Raw genomic sequence first — 20,765 nt, forward strand, 5'->3', positions numbered from 1 at the left:
GGATATGCGTACAAATCAACAAGTTTCAAATCAATTGTTTTAATATTTTCCCTTTGTCGATGTATGTCGATACATGTATATATAATTTGTCGATTTTGAGTATGTGCTTTATGGTATCATTAAACACCAATTACTGTTCTAATGATGAATGTCATTTATGTTCTGTCGGCGGTGGAGCATCTTTAAACCTTGTGTCTTAAGGATGTATTTTTCTGAGGTTTCAGTCCCGTTGAAGTCTTGTTTCGACAAAGATCAAAGAAGTTATGAGAGTTTCAAATATATTTTATCAATTTATATATATCTGTAGCAAATTGCCAGGTGCAAATTTTGTCAAAAAATTACATTTCTATTTTCAGTAGATTTTTTTATAAAGGGATTTTAAGAAATGGCCCATTTGGCGACCATTTTGAAATTGTGTCTTTTTCCTCTTTGAGTAGAGCCATAATTTAACCATTTTTTACTGAAATTGTTTTTACTTAAATCATCACTGCACCAGCATTTTTAGCTGTATCGAGCTAATTTTTGCTGTTAATCTTTACTAGGTTCGTGGTTATTAAAATATTGAGCATTATTGAGCATCATGAAGTGATACGCCTTTGTCACTTTATTTTTACATTTAATGGTAATTTGAGCACCTTTATTTTTTACTCTAAAATACTGAAAAATAACACATATTCAAATGAGGCATAAAAGTAAGCACACTGACCCCCCATTTTTCTGCCTAATTTAGAAAAAAAACAAGCCATTCCCTATTGATATGCAAAATATTAACAAAAGTTTAATACCACAACTGTTTCTATAAAGGGTTAAATTTGGCAAAAATGGCTGAAAATGGTGTATTTTGTAGTTCAAAAGAAAGGGGTAGGGGTAGCATATGTTGTTATTCTGAGAAACAATATGAGTCTTATTAATCAAAACTTGTATATTTTTCAAGAAAACTACAGGAAAATAAATTCTTCAAACTTCTATACATATTAAACATCTCATTAGGAAATTATGGCTTCAAACTCTTGTGTATATGGTCAAAACGGCAAAAATCCCAAAAAATCTAAGATTTTGTCAACTTGGTATCTTTGAGTGACAATAGCTCAAAAACAAGCACACCGACATATGTTTTTTCTTCCATTTTCTTGTATGGTATGAACTCCTATTTCCAAAAATCTGTGTGAGAAAAAAAGTTTAATACAAGAAAATTTTGACTTCTCAGAGGTGTACATGTACATCCTTAAATGTAAACTGGAACACCTCGATCCAATACCTGATCGAATATACATGTATGCCCAAACCACAGGCCACTAGGCCAATTTTGTTACGCAGCATTATTACATCTGCAAACGATAGGTTAAACGGCTTTAACGATATTAGTAGGCACTATCTGTTTTGATGCTGTTCTTGGCATTGATACCATAACTGAATTGCTGAGCTGCCATCAATAAACATACAGCATGTAAATAGTGTATTTTATTTATGTTACACCACTAAGCCGACTAACAAATATCCGTCCCGAATGTACACACCAGTATTCAACTTTAATGGAAAATGCCATACCTATTTACCTGGATGAAACTGTTTTAATACTGAAATTTATATTTCCCATAGACAATGTATTGTTAAAGATCTTTATCTTATCTTTATACAAGCGGACCCTGTGGGGTCTATATATTATCATTTATACTCCGGAGACTTGTTATCAGTCGTTATACTTACAGATGCAACATTAAACTACACAACTTGTTTAAGTCAAAACATTTTATTGAAGCTACAAAAATACGCATTTCTTTTCAGTAATACGTTACCATAACTACACAATTTACAATTTACATCTTCGTGTATGATTAAGTATTACTGTAAAGTAAATTATAATTTATTACCGCGGATATAAATCAGCGTAATTCGGTGGAACAATAACGGAAATATTATTTTACAAAATTCAGCGCTGTAGATGAATTAGCGCTTCAAAGACAGAGAGAAAAACGCGAAAATAAAACTACCGCTAAAATAAGTACATTTGCAGTGTTTTCGTTATAATAATTCAAAAGCATTTCTTTCCCTTTCTTGTTTCATTATTCTGCTTAGAATGCATCTTCGAATGGATATTCCGGATGTAGTTTGTAGCTATAAACACAAAGAAAACATCCTGTTAAAATCTACATCATTTACTTCTCAAACGTTAATAAGTAAACATCAAAAGTTCATCTTCCTACGAGATACTATATAGTAGTTCATCAAAGTTGACTTATTAATGTTCATAGGTATATATGAAATGAATCGACCAATCAGAAAGACATATTAAGTATGAAAACAAAGATATTTGTATTCAAATAAATGCTAATAATTTAATCTTATCCAGTAAAATTCCAAACCAAATGTCTTAGACTCTTTTTGTCAGTATAGCGCTAGGTTGTTGTGAAAGCCAATCAGATGTGACGTTACAAATATGGACATCATTTCTACGTCACGAGATGATGACACAACCAAGGCCTTCTAAGCAAATGAAAATGTGTATTACAAGCAAGATTGAATTATACTCAACGGTATTTAACTGACACCGACATTATATACATGTAGCATATTGGCCATCTCCTTCACTTATTATGTAGTTATGAAGAACTAGCAATTATTTGTAATGTGAATTCATATCTTACAATGGGAAGAGGAAGCGTCGTACTCCATTGTCAAGTTCCTGTATTGTCTTCATGTCCTCTTCACTCAATGAAAAAGAAAACATCTGTAAGCAAATATAAAATATGTGGCAATAACATACATATCACTAAACTTTTTTTTCTGTACGAGTTATATCCTCTGGTAAGCTAGGTTCAAATTCAAAATTCAAAGTATATATATTACAAAATATGTGTTTTGTTATATGGATAATTGTTACTACTTTGATCTATATAAAACTTGCTTTTGGAGTTTAAATGAAATTTATATTGGGCAAGATGAATATACTCTTTGTTCTTTTGTGTACCTTCATTTGAGATGTTTAACTATACTATACTAAGTACTCCTTTCAAACTGATTAGAAAAACGATATTATCTGCTTATCTTGTGTAACCCTTTCGGATGCTACATATCTATTTGCTGACATTAATCAACATCAGTGTGTTATGCATATGGACTGTTTGGCCTTTCTTCTGTTGGGGGGGATACATGCATAATCCAATGTCAACAAATATTTATAGTAAATAGTTTTTCTACATTGGTAGCAAGAAATTATTTTAGTATTTCTATTTGAATTATAATCCACCTTAAATACCTACAATGGGTTACAATATGGAAAAAATACATCAATTAAATTTTGATATTAAGGAGTAATTCCCTTTTTTGGATTGTTTGAATACTTTAATTAATGTGTTGTTGTACATACATCTGTATTTATCTTTCTTTTTTGTTACTTGTTGCCACTTTAAGGAGAAAACTTAGATAGGCCTTGCCTGCTGTCTTATCCTTTTGACTGAATGTAATATATGTCAATAAAATTTGTTGAAATTGAAATTGGAATTGAAATGTATCACCATATAGTTAAACTAATTCAGGAAATAGTTGGTTCAATCTAAGGGTTATTATATTATAGCATGAACACCTATCTCTAAATTGTCTTTCATCCTCTGTGGGTTTTCAGATTTAGGAATCACAATGATACCCCTCTGTACAAGGTTTCGAAGAAGAATCTAAAATTGAAAGAAAATAATGTTTCCTTTATAGTCGCTCCCATTTTTAGGAAAACACTAGGCTGGACCTTTCCATATCTCGAAATGAAACATTGCAAAAATAAATGTTTGATTTTATATATAACGTTGCTTTGATAATGTCCTGACCTGAATAAACACACATACGTATAGTAGATTCATGTGTGCACATATAATACACATAAAATATCTATACCTTATAATTAATCTGTAATACAACATAACAAGACTATCTTCCATACAGTGTTATTCTAAAAAACGATACCGTTTCCACAAGGCTGCGCGCTATACCACAGCTTCATCTTTTAAGGACTACCATGTGTCATATCCAATGCGAAAATATCAGTTTTCCTCACTGAAGTGCAGGGATAACTCAAACGTTTATCTCTGTTATCATGTACTCGGGTTGGGGAACATGACTTTTCTATTTCCGTCATAGATATTTTAGCTTTTCATTACAAACCGGTCAAAATTGTCAAGTGTTACGGTAGGCATAATTTCATTAAAGTTTATGTTACTTTTCTTGATAGAAACCCCTTTACAATAAATGACTAATGAAATAGATTCATAAAAGCGTGTAACTTTACCTGTCCAGTTGTACGTTTGTATTTATCAGCAATATCTCTAACTACGGCATTTTCCAACAAGGTGTCCGACGATTGCATTCCACTGCAAAATTTTAAAAAAATCTGCTTAAGATTTATTTCGTTAAAGTAAATTTATATTCTATCACTGTAGCATTGGAAATACTCAATACAGAAATTAAAAAAATAAAGGTTTTTATGGTTTTAAAATTATGATGCTTTACTTTACATCTTCCGCTTCGAGAAAGGTCGGTGAACCTAAGGCGCCGAATGCTTCAAGCTGGATGCATTAGGTTCTTCTGGGGAAATCTAGCTTGAACTTCGACCTGTATAAATGTATATTAATAGATCTCAAAACCAGAGCTCTCTGAAAAATAATTTTGCAACATAAACCACACTGCCTTGGAAAACATATCGCCGTTAATTGAAATAAAAATGTGACCAGAAACACAAGATAATGTCTCCTCTTTTACCACAAGATCAGTGTATTATCGTTAAACATACATCGTCTATATTATATGCTTAATTATGCATTGACATAATCCGTTTTACTTGTTGGCATGCTATATAACTCGAAATATAACTTCTGAATGTAAGAATACTTAAAGGTTAAACGTTTAAGATTTATTTTTAATGCAATTTGACCTGAATGCAGGATTCATTAAACAATAAATCAAAACCTAGTAAGTGGCTAACAGAAAAGGTTAACTTTAGAAATGGAGATATACCTGATTGACAGCTGGTTGGATACGGGCTGTCTCACATATGTAATGTAGTTGTTTGGAATTGCAGCTACATACCCCAATCGAACGCGCCTTACCATTGTATACGGTGTCCTCTATTGTCTTGTATGGGAAAGAAGTTAAGCAAAGGTGAATGAACTTGACGTTTTGTAAACGAAGAAGAATCTTCTGCTCCATTTATGATAGTCATTAGATAAATTCGTGACGAACATCGAGATATTCAACAAACACACAGACAGTGATGTCAAAACACGTAATATACTAGTCCGTGGAAAAAACGTATTGTACAACGAAACACGAATGTACATGTACAGTGTATATCAAACCGAAGGAACAAATCTTTGTGTTCGACATTAATTAAACGACAACAAATCATATGTGGCGAATGAGCGTCCTACAAAACTAAAATAAATATCCACATGCCGACGCATACTGTTTATCATTGATATATGTTGGTCCGTTCTTTTTAGCTTACAAATCCTTTCGTGGGTAGAAGCGTCTTTGATTAGCAGATAGAACAATGATAATGTAATATACATATTACAAAAAACCACAAAATAACGGTTTGAAGATTCGTGTGATAGAGTAGTTGATATCATCTCATCAACTGAATCGATTGTTTATATCACTCAATAACAATACAATACACCATAATATGTCATAATCTATATGTTTATAAGAGCGAAGCTCTTTCGACGCGCGAAGCGCGTCGAAAATCGAAGCTCTGTTCCGGTAACATGTACGTAAGCAAAAGTACATATTGAGATCAATGACCTGCAGGCATGGATGGCTAAAATTTTTTCGTACTTCCGGTTTTACCTGCGTTGCTCCGGTACTGCTCTCCCATGTAAATATATATTTAACTAATGGAAATTCATAACAGGAGAAATGAAACATTTTTTATTATTTTTTTGAATAATAATAATATCACTTTGAAAATTAAAAGCTATGATATGTAGTCAAAATATCCTTCAAGCGAAGATGAGCACAAGGAATCATGACGTCACAACACGTCACCAAATGGCGCGAAATCGTAGGATTCGCATACGCGGCACCATCCGGAACTCCTCGGGGGGAAATTACATAGATATATATTCTCGCCATAATACCAGATGAGTTGAGGATGACGCGGCACTCCTGGCCTTGCATGGACACAGAGAAATCCGAATTTTTGTGTTCATTTCTTGGTTTTCTAGACAATTATAATATCATATACTTCTTTAGTTTGAAGTACGTCCTTTTATTTCTAAATTATGTCTTCAACATGAAATAGAAAATAAAAATCACAAGTAGAGCTTCGCTCTTTCCATGCCGTGCATGATTCATATTAGTTACCTCCCATGTTTCTCGTAAATCAACTGACGTAAATTCCTGATCTTCAGTATCCGGAACTTCCTATCAAACATTGAAATTAGTTACAGTAAAGTCACTTTTTGAACATTTTATATTCCGTCTTTGCATATTTTAGAGTTAGCTCCCGTACGGGTAGGTATCGGTTGTTACGTTATTTTATGAGCGCAATTCACGTCTTGTTTTCTGCAAAGTATGACGTTACGCTCACAAATACATGACGTCACAATCAATACATATCCACAAGGGCAGATAACTCTGAAATATGTAAACAAAAATTTTGAAACGGTAATGATTAAAGATGCTCCACCGCCGACAGAGTATAAATGATATTCATCATTTGAACAATAATTTGTGTTAAATCGTGTATAAATATGCCTAATTAACACAAAAAATAATATAAAATAATTTATTCCGCCTGTGGTGCATGTGCAGTCAGTACTTCATTCCATATAGAATATAGTGCCACGGAATTTTTTCGGGATGCAATTAATTATTTTTCATATTTTTAACTTGAAGTAAAATTAGAAGCTCAAACTTTTCAATGGTGGTAATAGTGTAAAGTAAGTAACTTTTTTAACTGAAGAAAATACTTAATCGTCTGCTCCTGTTTTTGATAGTGAAAAAAATACCATTTGTCAGCGGTGGAGCATCTTTAAATGATGCTAAATTATTCGGGAAATCATTACCAATAGGTCCAAATGGAAATGTTATTTACTTCATTTGTACCTAGATCTGTCTAGATTAATAAAGATAATTGACAATTTTTTTACATTAAAGGGACAATTCGGTCTAAGAGTAGATTAAAACTTGCACATATTTCGGAAACAAACCAGTTCTAATGGAAATCAGATTAGTTGGTTTTATTGTGATAAAGCCCAATGTAGTCAATTGTATGTGAAATGTTCAATCGCCATTACACATAGCCTTGTATGCCGAACACAGACCCTTGCCTGTGTAATAAATTTTTTGTTAGTCTATATTTACTCGAAACGCTCTTACAGTTGTGTTAACATTATTAGATGCATGTTTTTGTCTAAAAATAATTTCATCAACTCCTCAGTGGTTATGTATTGCATTTGTTTAACGTGCGTGACTTTCACTCGGGTAAGGGTACAGCGTTCATGTTGTACCTGCTTAATCGTATTGATCAACGATTTGTAATTTCAATGGTATTAATCAAAATACTTAACAATGTTGTGGAATTTGTCAATATTTCTTGTCATATATTTCATAAGGAATGTAGAACAATACATTTATGTCATATTTTGCTTCTTGGTTATATTACGAATTAACCTCACTGAATTGTCCCTTTAAAGTTCAGCTTCCTCTAATTATAATTCTGTTTACTACTTAATACATCTAAAGTGAAACATTAATTGCGTTTACTACTTAATATATCTAAAATGAAACATAATTACATTTACTACTTAATATAAAGTGAAACATAATTACGTTTACTACTTAATATAAAGTGAAACATAAACACATTTACTACTTAATATAAAGTGAAACATAATTACGTTTCCTACGAGTAAAATCCAAATACAATTGCATGTTGGTATTGAGACACATAATGATCAGTGTATCTGTAATGAGAGATGGAACTTTTTACGAATGACACAAATTTTGTCTTTTCACATCAAATACCGTATGACCAGTTATTTTCACGGATCAAATGTTTTTGGGATTTGATCTATGAACGACAAAATCAAGTTAATGCGGTTTTAATTTTCCCGATATGGATTTTAAAGGTTGATAACATTCAAACATTACTCATTATCTCGCGGATCAAATTTTCTCGATCATAGCAATGTGCCGCGAAATCGCGAAAATATCATCCATGCGGAAATAACCTTCGTGTGCGGAAATCAAATCGTTTCTGTCTGTGTTGTGTCGTTCACAAACGTAAAACGGTATTAAAAACAAGATCAGAAAACCACGAAATATACAAACATAGAATACCTTCGTAATATCCTGTATTTTAAACGAATAACGTACCTTTGTGGCACATGGGAAGTGAAGAAGATAAAGGTCCACATATTCAAGTCTTAGTTTCTTCAGGTTTTCGTCTAACGATGGTCCTACATCACTTCCATTCATATGAATGGTGGGTAACTGCAAACAGAGATCTGCTATCATTAAAATAATCTTAGTGTACAACTAACGTGTTTATGGCTTAAAACAGCTTGTCTATTACCTTTGTGGTTATGAAAACCTCTTGTCGAGTTAGCTTATTAGTTTCGAGGTACTCTTCGAGAGCTTTTCCAATGGCTGCCTCGCTTTCATACCAATAAGCTGTATCTATGTGACGGTAGCCCATATCAAGTGCTCGTTTGATGGTGATTTCAAGATTCTCTGTAGAAATCTGTAAAACGGTAGAAGCAATAGTGATATATGCATGTATGTATGTATGTATAGCAATTACAATAGGAGAAGTGGCGCCTCGACAAATCAACGAGGGAACCTGTGGCTACTATATCGTAGACGATATAATTGTTAATATTCTTCTTTAATTCACTTAGGAAAGATCAAAATAATTGTTTTACAGTGTCACCATATTTTAATTGATTGCCACGCCGACATTGACAGGCTTCAAATCATATACATTTTGTATATCGATAAGTGTTGTACTCGTATCTTCGAGTATGAAAAGTAACCGACGCCATGGTCTCATTCAGTGTTAATATATCTCTACGCGTCATACAAAAAGTAACGTCAAAGTCTTCGGTAAATGTATACAGTATACGGAAAACACACTGGAACATGTTCATATAATAAGATTTGTTTATTATATCCATAAGGAGAATAAATCTAGATATATACCCTTGATGTTCCCAGGGCTACTTGAGGAATTTTCTGTCCATTGTTTAATACTAAACAATCTGCCATGTTAGTACTTCGCAGTTAGATCTGTAATAAGATATATATGCTTTAGATTTACAATTATTTGTAATCTGGGCAAATACTATGAATTTATAGATATATTGTCTTGTATATGATAAAACACAGTGACGATGAAAGTTAAAATCATTATTTTTCACCTAAATTATGTGTGAACAAAAAGAATATTATATCTTAGATTACATGGAGTATGACGGTGAATACGATAGAATACTAGCCAAAATAGTTACATATGATAGAATTATACTTATTTATTACATAATTTGTGTACACCAATCTATATATGAGGAAATATTATATTTTCAACTATTATCCCAACCGTTCAATAAAACCTTGTTATATTGCACAGTTCGAAGTTATATTGCACGCTTCCATGGAAACGTTATATTGCACGGTTCGAAATGTTATATTGCACGGCTTTATGAACACCTCGGTGTTGTTGTCTAGTTTTGTAGAAAACTTCCGAGGAATCGCGGGTAACAGTGAGTTACGTTATTATGACGTCACAGAGGTTCACGCTCAATTTCGTGCTAACGTTATAGATCTTGAATCGAGCACGTCATGAAGACGTTTATCGAGTAGAGGAGTCAGGACGGACACGGCAAATGCGTTGAATTAAAAGGCTGCATGCAGGTCTAATAATGTGAAAGAAGACAATAAGACATATCCAAACCAGAGTTACAACCTGACGTTCGTGTGCTATACGTCAATCTTCAATGGATTTGAAGCGTCTCCGTACGATACGGTGTTGAGATTTTGTTAATTTTCGTATCCGGTTAGCAATATTCAACTGAAAAACTAGTGATTATGTAATAAAACAAATATTCCATGGGTTACTGTGCTCTAGTTCATAATATTTACCCCTCGGTGGTGGTAATTAACAAATATTATATTGCACTCGGCCTTCGGCCTCGTGCAATATAACATTTGTTGATTACCACCACCTCGGGTTAAATATTATGAACTAGAGCACAGTAACCCATGAAATATTTGTATAATATATATATGTATACAAAAAGCATACTCACTATTAAATGTATCACTACTACTTAACACGTACACGCATTAGATAAAAAAGTGGCCGATGTGGGATACTGATAACGTTGAAGATGACCTATGGGTTAGTCATGTTTTGATAAAAGTATAGGTATGGGTAATACATGTAAGTGTAACACTTGAGACCGCGCTGGTCGAGTGGTTGGGATGTCTTCGGAGATTACCAAAAACCCTCCAACTCGAGTTCTGGGTCACGAGATCGAATTCCATGTGGGGCATTTACCAGCTTCTAAATTCTTGTTGGTTGTTTTTCTCCTTTTACTACGGCTTTCCTCTTCCATCAAAACCTAGTAAATCCTTAAATGGCCTTAGCTGATAATAGGACGTTAAAATAATCACAGTGTCACAATTATAGTTTATCATACACAAATAAAAGGCCAACTACATCACAAAACATGAACATTAATATGCTTCATCAGTGGATTTCACGCAGATGACTTAAAATTAAAAAAATAATACATATATTGAAACAAAATTATGTTTTATTCAAATTAAGTTACATTGTGGTTTGTTTATTAAAAAGATTTACATTAACAGCAGTATTGTACACCAATATGTTTATTATTCTACCGACATTTCGACACTGATTTCCGTGGTGGGTGAAGACAAGTACAATTCATAATATATATTCAGTATTAGTACTTATTTTTAGGCGAGTTAATTTTTATATTCACTGCGGTTTAAAAGTAAAAATCTTGGTTGTTATTGTAGTTGAATCTTTTTCGCGAATTCGATTCGCTCATGAAATACGGAAAATATATCTTACACAAACATTGGTATATTACAATATTTTTATACAGTTTGTAACTACTCCTACTACTGAACAAAATAACGCTAATGTTTGGGTCACTATGTTCATATGCCGATATTCATCATTATTGATCCACGCCGCTTATGATATCTCGTCTTTGAATATACCAAATTTGTTCGTCCGAGTCAAAATTTTCACTTTTGCTCTAAAATTCTTCATGAAAAGGGTAGTCTGGATGATCCTTCCACCTTGAACAAGAAAAGGATATTTACAAACCTTTAAAGTTAATAAATAAATGCTATTAACAATGATCTGGTTACCCAAGATAAATCCAAACATAAGGAAAGCAACTCGTACAGGCATAAGCAAAAAGGTTTGAGATGAGCTTTTCATACAATTTTCAAGTTAACGTTTCCGCAAGATAAAAAGAAGTATTGAGGCTGTTTTTTTTCTCATATTTTAAAATTATATAATTACTTCTGTGACATATAAGGATAAGCAACAAAATTGCAACAATTGTATAATAATTTATAAACATCATATTTAACTAGTGTTACAGATGTTTTCAGTTTTGTTACATCCATAATGTATATATTTATATTCATACATCGATTTTCAAGTTATGGAAAAAAACGTACCAGTTGACGACAAATCTCCGTTCTCCATTCTCAAGTTCATCAATCTTTTTCATGTCCTCATCACTCAATGTAAATGAGAATATCTGCAAGCAGTCAGTTTTCAAAGAAACATAAAAAAAATTAATATTGAAGCACAATTATAAAATTATTTTAAGATAATGGGCTAAACAAGGAAAACAGCAGCAGTAAATTTACAACAAAAGCGATATCTTACACGATTATTGACTGTCCTCACAGTTAGTAATTGTCTTGGTTCTGATCAGTATCGTGTAATATAGGTAATTGTTCTTTCATACATCGTACCTCTATGTTCTCTCTCATCCTCTTTGGGTTTTCGGATTTCGGGATCACAATCATACCCCTTTGTAGAAGGTTCCGAAGAAGAATCTGTGTACAAAAATAAAGTTATCAAAACATAAATATAGGATCTTAAATGGGTGTTTATTTCATATGACATTTTATAAAACCAGTCTAAAAATATTCAAGTTTGCTTCCTTTGCATATGACATTCGATGAAAAAATTAAAATGTGTTGTTGGGTTTTTTTTTATATAAAACTACAACAACCTACACATATCGCAAAAAATACAGCGGAGTTCGCAATTTGGTCTCATCGTCCTCGAAATCTTGACGTCATTTTATTGTTTCAGTCTTTTTGACGAAATCACTGAATATCAGGCGGATGATATGATAAATAGTTATGAACAATCCCCAAAAATAAAATGCTCAGCTCATGGATGATATGACAACCAATACATACATGTAACACACACGGCAGTTTAAATCTACAACTATGTTTTGCTTTATCTTGTGGTATACAATTTGAGATTACTAAAAAGTAGAATTTTCACAATTTTATACTCGACAAAGAAGTTTCAATCAGCATCAAATTCTAACAAATCCATTCAATCTAAGAGAATGGTTTTTAAGTAGTTATTAGTTTTTAAATGGTTCAAAACCCACAATAATCCGGAAGCAAACTTTTTAGCAAGATATGAGCAGAGATATAAAGAACATACCGACGTCGAGAAGAAACCAATTCTTGATTAAACCCACCTGTCCTGGTGTTCGTCCATATTTTTGTGCAATATCCATAATGAGAAGATTCTCTACCAAGTTGTCTGACGATTGTACGTGACTGAAAAACGTTTTATGTTTGATAAGTACAATTAGTAGTTATCCGGGAATGGATTTGTTAAATGAACGCAAATTTAAAGCTGCATGGTTTGAGACTTGTTGTATTTTCGGCAAAGAAAAAGTATTTAGAGTGATCTATATATTTTTCTCTGCCTCTCTAAGTATTAAACTATTGATATTTACCGACTTTTGTAAACTTCGTATTTGCAAAGTTTTTAAACAATTGAATTAAAGTATTGATTTTTAACGTGTACACATTTAAAATAGCTTTGAAGTATCCGAACTGTTCCGATCTATTCAGATCTGTACGGGTATCGCCGATGTCGGTCACTTGATGCAACTCGGTTTTCCAATATTTCCCGAAAGGTTGAAACATGGCGTTGACTGTGGCGGGTCTTTCAAAACGTGTGATATTTCATGCGATATTTACCGCTATGTCAATAGTATATTGGTGCTTTCATGAATCTGAATCATCATATATAAGCATTCTTACATTGTATGGTTTATGAGAGTTTGTGATGTTGAATATTACAAGAAATACAACTTTAATTCATACAAATTCGAGACGATTTGTGTTTCACTTATCGGGTTATTAAATAGTGTAAACCTACTTATATTAGCGTGCGATCGAATTTCGCTTTTTCATGACCGATTGAGTTTCGCGTTTTTCACGGCTGATATAATTTCGCGTTTTACACGGCCAAATGGAATTAGCGAAAAATTAACTCGACGAAAATGTTTTGAAATATGATAAAAAATGGCGCCGAGAAAATAAATTAATTGACAGTTCAAAAAGAATTTTCTAATAATTCATTAAAATCAACAAGTTTGGGTGTTTTTCTAATTCTTTTGCTAGGTTAGATAAATAATGGTTTGGTACATTCGTTATATGTTACAGATATAGCACGACGTTTGTACTGTCGTCATGTTGCTGAAATACTTTAATTCTGCTGATCCGGCGAAGTTAGGGGATCCCAGAGGACAGAATGCTTCCAGTAGAATATTTCTTGATTTGCAAAACTCCTGGAGTTTCTTCTGTGGTAGTCGAGCATGCGCTTCTACCTGTATTGAAACATATTCTAACACTGTAACTTATAAATGACAATTTATTCATTTGGGCCCTTTATTTCTCATGCATAAATGATGGTCTAATGATATAATTGTATTCATTATTGGCTAAATCTCATTGAATAATTTGATGTACCGACCTCATATTTGAAACTCAAATAACGGCCATAATAACCGTTTAAGAAGTATTATACAGTGATCACCAGCCAATATATATATGTATCAATGATGGCCCTTTGTTGAGGTACATCTGGTGTTATATTGCCCCGGTAGAATGAATAATGACCGAGGACGTAGCACGAGATATGTATTTTTAATTATGCATGGGCGGTATAATACCATATAGATCGAACAAAAAGTTCTTGATTTTTATGTTATGAAGAATGTATGCAGTTTCTTTGCCAAAAGCATTTTTCCATGTATATTTGATTATTAGAAAAGCGTTGGACATAAGACGCCACCCTGAAGAACTGAACGTTTGCGTATTGGAGTTCACAAAGGAATAGTAACTCGGTGTTTCTAAAAGCACCGAGTCAATATGCTATATATTGAACGTTTTGTAACCATGCATGTATTAGCCAATGAGACTAGTTCACAAAATAATATTAACTCAGTGGTTCTAAAAATGAAAACATCGAGTCAATATGCTATATATTGAACGTCACGTAACCATATTGTGTAATGTATTAGCCAAGGAGAAAAGCACAAATAATATACCTGATTTATCACGGGTTGAATACGAGCAGTCTCACAAATGTAATTTAACTGCTTGGAGTTGAAGTTTGACACGCCAATAGAACGCGCCTTACCATTGTACACTGCCTCCTCCATAACCTGGAAATGTTTAAGTTTGAATTATAGAACGACAATATGGACGTCGCGTATCTCGATGGTTTTAGTATATAAACAAACTGACACGTTAAAGTATAACTTTTCAAAAAGGTGCTAGCGTTAATATCATTCTAAAGCATTATTATATCCGATCACTCTATTCTGTCGTCATCAGTGATTGTCATTGATTACTGAACGATTACACCAAAATGTCTCATAATAACGTAATCACCTTCCATGTTTCCCTTAAATCAACAGACACAGATTCCAGTTTCGGTGGAGGTGTCTCGGGGTAAGTATCCAACTCCTGTAGAACATGAAACGATTTTGTAATTATCTTAATAATTTCACATTTCTCTTATGGTTATAAAAAATATCTTAATGAAGAAATATTTCTATATGTCTTTCTAATGTAGATTATGTATTTGATCTATTCTGTCATCTTAAATGTATTTGGTTGATTAACTCCCGAGAATAAATTGAATTGAACCAATATGACAGGGTAGTTACTCGGTAGTGACAAGATGTATGATGATATTTTAGTATTCTTCAAAACAATATGAAATGCATATAAAAATTCAAAACTATGTACACATGCTTTGCAGAATCAAATATTCGAGTAAATTTTTTCGCAGTTTACAGTTTTTAAGGTTTAAAGAATATTGATACAAATGTTCATTGATAGTGCAATGCATATTCTGTGATATAATGTGGAAATGTTCAAATTTATGAATTGTATCAGATTGTAGTACAGGTGTGTATGCATATGTTATGTCATAATTAACAGTCTATAATTTAAAGGAAATGTCGCGTGTCGCAAGTAGAATTGACCGGACAATTGTGTATGTCTTGTAGCTATAGGAATCATGTGCTAGTGGTTAGGTTTTGGTGTAACTAAGAATAACACTGTGATTAATATTGATGTAGAGATATTATCCAACCAGGCCTATTTAAAGGCCATCGAGATCATGTATAGTTGTCACTCCCCCCAGTGCTCTACATGAGTGCTGCGGCACACTTAGTGATACGGAATAAAGTACAGAACCAACAACTCAATGTTTGAGCTCTACTCTACATCACACCGATTCTAAACACGATACAGAAACATCGAATCATCACAATTCGTTACTTTTCTTAATTACAAAGCACGGACATAAAAATACAACAAAATTCAAACAAGGAAACTTTCAGATACAGTTTAAAGTATAGCCTCAACCAAATTTCAAAATGAACTATTCAGAGTTCTACGTTTATATAACTGTTTTATCCTGTTAAGGAGTCTATTTACACACTATTGTACGTACTTTTATACCACAAGGTGTATGGATAAGATAGAGGTCCACATAGTCCAGTCGGAGTCTTCTAAGGCTTTCGTCCAACACCGGTCCTACGGCATGTCCCCTCATATAGGCTGGGTATAGCTGTAATCAAAATAACAGTATCACAAAAACAGAAATGTTCCAATGGAGAGTAGAAAAGTATACAGAGCAGCTATAATAACATTACAACTACACCATTTGTTTTATAGGAATGGAAGTTATAAGATAATTAGACGGACCATGCTAATTATCAGTTATGATATGAAGCTTAATTAATAATCATATATATAAACATTCGTGTTGAGATAAAAACAATAGTTAACCTTTATATATCATCCATAGATTCTAACCAGTCACCACTGTTGCTATACTCAAGTTCGTCGCTATGTATATATAAACCAACACCAATAATTTTAATTTGTATTGCCAGCTTTAAATATATCTATCCTCCTAAACATTATCCACTTACCTTTGTGGTTATATATACTTCGTTTCGTCTTAAGTTCGTGGAGTTCACGTATTCCTGGAGAGCTTTACCGATCGCCCTTTCATTTCCATAGAAAAATGCTGTATCTATGTGTCGGTAACCCATATCTAATGCACGCTTTATAGTCAATTCCAGATTTTCAGACGAAATCTGCAATATGTAGTTGATAGTAAAATATTCCCATACCGTGCTTTTATTAGAAACAATGCAAGTTACCCGTACTTAACATATTGCCTATAAAATCAAAACTTACAAGATGATATTTACATACTTTCTGTTTCCCGTTTGATCTATGATAAACCAGATGGGCAACACACCGCATACATGGGAGGTCGTCCTTACATGACCCTGGCTGTTAATAGGACGTTAAAATAATCAAAAATTTAAAATTTGATGGTTTACAAATATTTGTAATCCCTCATTTGAAATTTATTTGCAGCACATACCATCAAGTCATTACTTTACTATCAATATGATATAAAAGAATTTACCCTGGATGTCCCAAGAGCTACCAGAGGGATTCTCTGTCCATTGTGTAACGTTGCACATTCTACCATATCCATATCATTGGAAATATATCTGGATTAAAAACAATATATATGGTGCTAAAATATTTTGAGCAACTATCCACGGTTTGTTTCAAACTCATATTCCTGTTTGAGATTAATAGAATCTTACATGGGTCTGTCAAGTGGACAAGGCTATCTCAACCCTTGTGAAAGATTTTAGCATGTCAACCCGAGGCTTGCCGAGGGTTGACGGCCAAAAATCTTTCACAAGGGTTGAGAAGATATCCCTATCCACTTGACAGACCCATGTAAGATTCTTTTTCTCCCATACTTATATGAAAAAGCATGGAATTTTCGTTGCTTTCCAGCATTCTCATCGCGTCATCATCAAAGCAATGTCGTTATGCGTCAAAATTTATGACGTCATCGACAATGCACTCCGCATGTATTGATGGCGACACGTTATTTTCTAGCACGTGTGAGCTTTCTTACACCCCCTGTGTAAGATAGAGTTATCTTTTCCCTAGCAACTACGGGATATCCCTGTGATGTATGAGAGAAAAACATATTATATGCCTGTATCATGTTTTTTTTAATTTAGGGGTAAAATCACAACACTTCCCATTGGTACAACTTGTGTAACCCGTCACGTTATTCTGGCTGTTAATGTACACTGAATGTGGTCAAATAAAGACACATACATTATTCAATTCCATACTTTAACCAAAAGAGATAGTGAATCAATAAAAATTAAGCTTGCGGGATTGACCACGCTAAAAACAACCTTTCTGTTGACCGACATCTCGTGATAACCATGAGCCGACTGAATATGCGAATATCAAATTGTTAAAAGCATGACATTCCTATTTCTATTGATTCACTATCTTTTTTGCTCTCCAAAGTTTTAACGAAAATAGCATTTAATCACTTTTTCGAAAGCAAATATAGATTGAACTAACACTCGATATTTCGATCTTATTGAGAATTTTTTAATTATGAATATTCATATTATGCATTATGGATCTATTTTTTTACTATTAAAATATTTTTAATTTAAAATAGACCGTTACATTTTCATATATACATATTACATGCTTTGATTTTTCCACTATTCTGATTGGCTTATACATTATGATCATGAGAAGGTCGATTATATAGCATATCTACTCCCTGTCTCTCCCCCTTCTCTTCTTATTTCTTATTTACTTTTGAAACGCCGCATCCTATAGACTCCACTCCCCAAATCTGCGTCTATCTGAGTAATGTCCTAAGGATATCGTTTCCTTTTAACATGCAATATTTTTTTCAAATAAAACATGACCACAACAAATATCTAAATTGATTGTCTAATTGATAAATATCACACAATTTTGTGTGCATTATGGCCTTAAGATGAAGTTTGCATTAACCTCATAATTTGTCCATAATTAATAGTTATTACACACTTGTATGTGCATCATGAATAAGTAAAAGATCATTTTAGTTAAAATTATAATATTTTTCAAACTATTTTTCTGTGGTATTACAAACGTATTGCTTCATAAAGCAACAGTTTTAGACATTACCGCAAAACAGCACTAATATAATCATACATCTGTAGGATTTGTAACAAAGCATCATGGACCTTAGTTCAAAAATAGTTCTTATATATACACAATATTGTAGTAGGGAGGGTTGGTTCATACATGTAACAGCTTTTTCCAAAGTGCGTTGAAATGTATCATATTAACGCAAAAATGAATGAAAACAATTTTTTTTAAAAAAATCAAAGAAAGTGATTTTAAGTTATATTTTCCCCGTAATTTTCATGCTCACGAACCAGGAAAAACTTTTAATATTGTATTCATCATGAAAAATTAACATGATTGTGAGAATCACATAACCTACATTGCAAAAGTTTTAATTTTACAAATACAAATACGAGCTGAAAATTGTTTTTAACAGTACTGCATTGTATTTACATCTACAACTCGGTGAAACGAGTACATAACGGTCATATAATGAGGTTGTGGTCTACAATATCTTTTCGTTTCACCTTCTGACAGTGTTATGAGTAATTGTAAAGTAATTTCTGCGTTTTTGTTTCCATAAACATACTTAAAGCATAACAAGAGTATTACAGTGCATTCATTTGGTATTGTAACTGATGTTTGGATTAATTAGTATTTTTGTAGAGAAAAAAACTTACCCGTACTACAGCAAGATAGGAAACTTCGAATGTACTTCCTAATGGATATATATTCATATACACGCATTACACTTCATGTCATGAATATCATGCATGTGATAATGATAGGCCAGCTGGGAATTTTCAAATAGATTCAACGTTACAGTTATCTTTCATAATGATATATTAATTTAATGTTATAAATATCTTTAATGTAATACTGTAGGTAATTCTTGATTAAATATTTACATTTTCACTTCGCTCCGCTTCAATGAAACTAGTAAACTCGTTTCCCAATGAGGATGCTTGGTCACGCGCTGACCACTGACCTGCGTGAGAATACATTTTGACATTGTTTACATTTTGACCTAGTTTTACGCCGCTTCAGTTTTGAATAAACTTTCTGCGATGTGGCCTATCGTTGCTTCACAGCGCTACAGCTAGTGTATTTGGGAAATAGCTATAATGTTGTCTGTGAAAAAGGATAATCCAAAGATGAAATTTTCTATATGATGATTTATTACAGTCGGGTGCGGAGCGGAGAAATATCCAACTCTACACTTTCAAACCTAGGCCTAAAAGTGAATGTACATATAATACAAAATGATAACATGCAAAACATACAGGAACAAACATGTAAAAGCACTTAGTCTACACTTGGTATACAATAGTCGCTAATTTACTGACGCAAGCGTTACCGGCATTGAGAAGTGCTCAGAAGGATTAGCTAAAGGAAAAACAGGTAAACACGTTAAAGTAATATATAACAATAAAGAAACGGCTATTATATTCAAAATGAAGCTTTGTATTTTACTTCTCAACTTAGAATATTAAGTGTGTTCGAGTAGATTAAAACAAATCAATAAACAAATGAATTATATCACAAATGTCCGAATAGGAATCTGTCATAAACCGCGTGACAATTGTACCGAACGCAAATAGTTACAACATACAATATAAGAGTCAAAACCCACGGAATTGGAGGGTCGTTGGAAACCGCCAATATTTCGAATCGATATTTCTCTAGTTACTTTTTACAGAATTTTAAATCCAAAACTCCAGTTGACAGAGAAGTTATCACATTTCAATAAAAACAAAGAGGTCTGCCAGTGATCTGCGACTAAATCATACTTTTTAACACGTTTTATTGAGCCCCGGAAGCATGGTTCTTAAACTGCATCGCATACCATAGACACAGGGGTGTGATTTCACAACAGGTTTAGTTAATAAACATTTAAATGCCAGCTACAAATAATTACCAGACGGAAATACAACATTCAGTTACATTCCATAACAATTGCAATTCAGTTTTAAACGAGTTGATTATGTTTGGATACCAACTATTCAGCACTTTCACCAAAATCGTCATTTTGTTCAAAACCGGACCACTGCTAAATCGAGCAACCAGATTACACATTGACTGCACTACCAATACTGCGCAGCATTTTTTTATTCGATGCTATATTGCCACATAATAATGTGTTTATGATAACATTGTTAAAAAAACCCATTAATTCTTGTACATAGAAACAA

General features: G+C 33.0%; 1 protein-coding gene and 1 pseudogene across 2 annotated transcripts; both read right to left on the minus strand.

Annotated features, from left to right (window-relative positions):
- Positions 1–667: 667 nt before the first annotated feature.
- LOC138327943 (aldo-keto reductase family 1 member C13-like) lies at positions 668–10,240 on the minus strand (annotated as a pseudogene).
- Positions 10,241–10,790: 550 nt separating this feature from the next.
- Positions 10,791–19,324, minus strand: LOC138327944 (aldo-keto reductase family 1 member C23-like protein). Of its 2 annotated transcripts, none has more exons than XM_069274431.1 (11): positions 19,254–19,324; positions 17,048–17,135; positions 16,539–16,706; positions 16,055–16,171; positions 14,983–15,057; positions 14,637–14,753; positions 13,792–13,913; positions 12,771–12,852; positions 12,019–12,102; positions 11,716–11,798; positions 10,791–11,325 (listed from the first exon to the last, which is right to left on the minus strand). In XM_069274431.1, the coding sequence occupies exons 2-11, from the start codon at positions 17,117–17,119 to the stop codon at positions 11,283–11,285; spliced, it is 963 nt and encodes a 320-aa protein (XP_069130532.1). In that variant the 5' UTR covers positions 17,120–17,135; positions 19,254–19,324; the 3' UTR covers positions 10,791–11,282. The 2 variants fall into 2 exon arrangements, with proteins under 2 accessions (XP_069130532.1, XP_069130533.1); XM_069274432.1 differs by lacking the exon at positions 19,254–19,324 and adding an exon at positions 17,397–17,543.
- Positions 19,325–20,765: the final 1,441 nt, after the last annotated feature.

Source organism: Argopecten irradians, chromosome 7 (genome assembly GCF_041381155.1).
Source record: "Argopecten irradians isolate NY chromosome 7, Ai_NY, whole genome shotgun sequence".
NCBI lineage: Eukaryota > Metazoa > Mollusca > Bivalvia > Pectinida > Pectinidae > Argopecten > Argopecten irradians.

What these genes read in the sequence shown, in the direction of transcription:
- LOC138327944 (XM_069274431.1), bottom strand. Translation starts at nt 17,119, where the DNA reads ATGGATATGGTAGAATGTGCAACGTTACACAATGGACAGAGAATCCCT. An exon ending in TTCAACCCGTGATAAATCAG is followed by an intron (nt 13,914 to 14,636) that starts GTATATTATTTG and finishes GTTTCAATACAG; the next exon opens with GTAGAAGCGCATGCTCGACT. An exon ending in ATGGACGAACACCAGGACAG is followed by an intron (nt 12,103 to 12,770) that starts GTGGGTTTAATC and finishes TTTTGTACACAG; the next exon opens with ATTCTTCTTCGGAACCTTCT.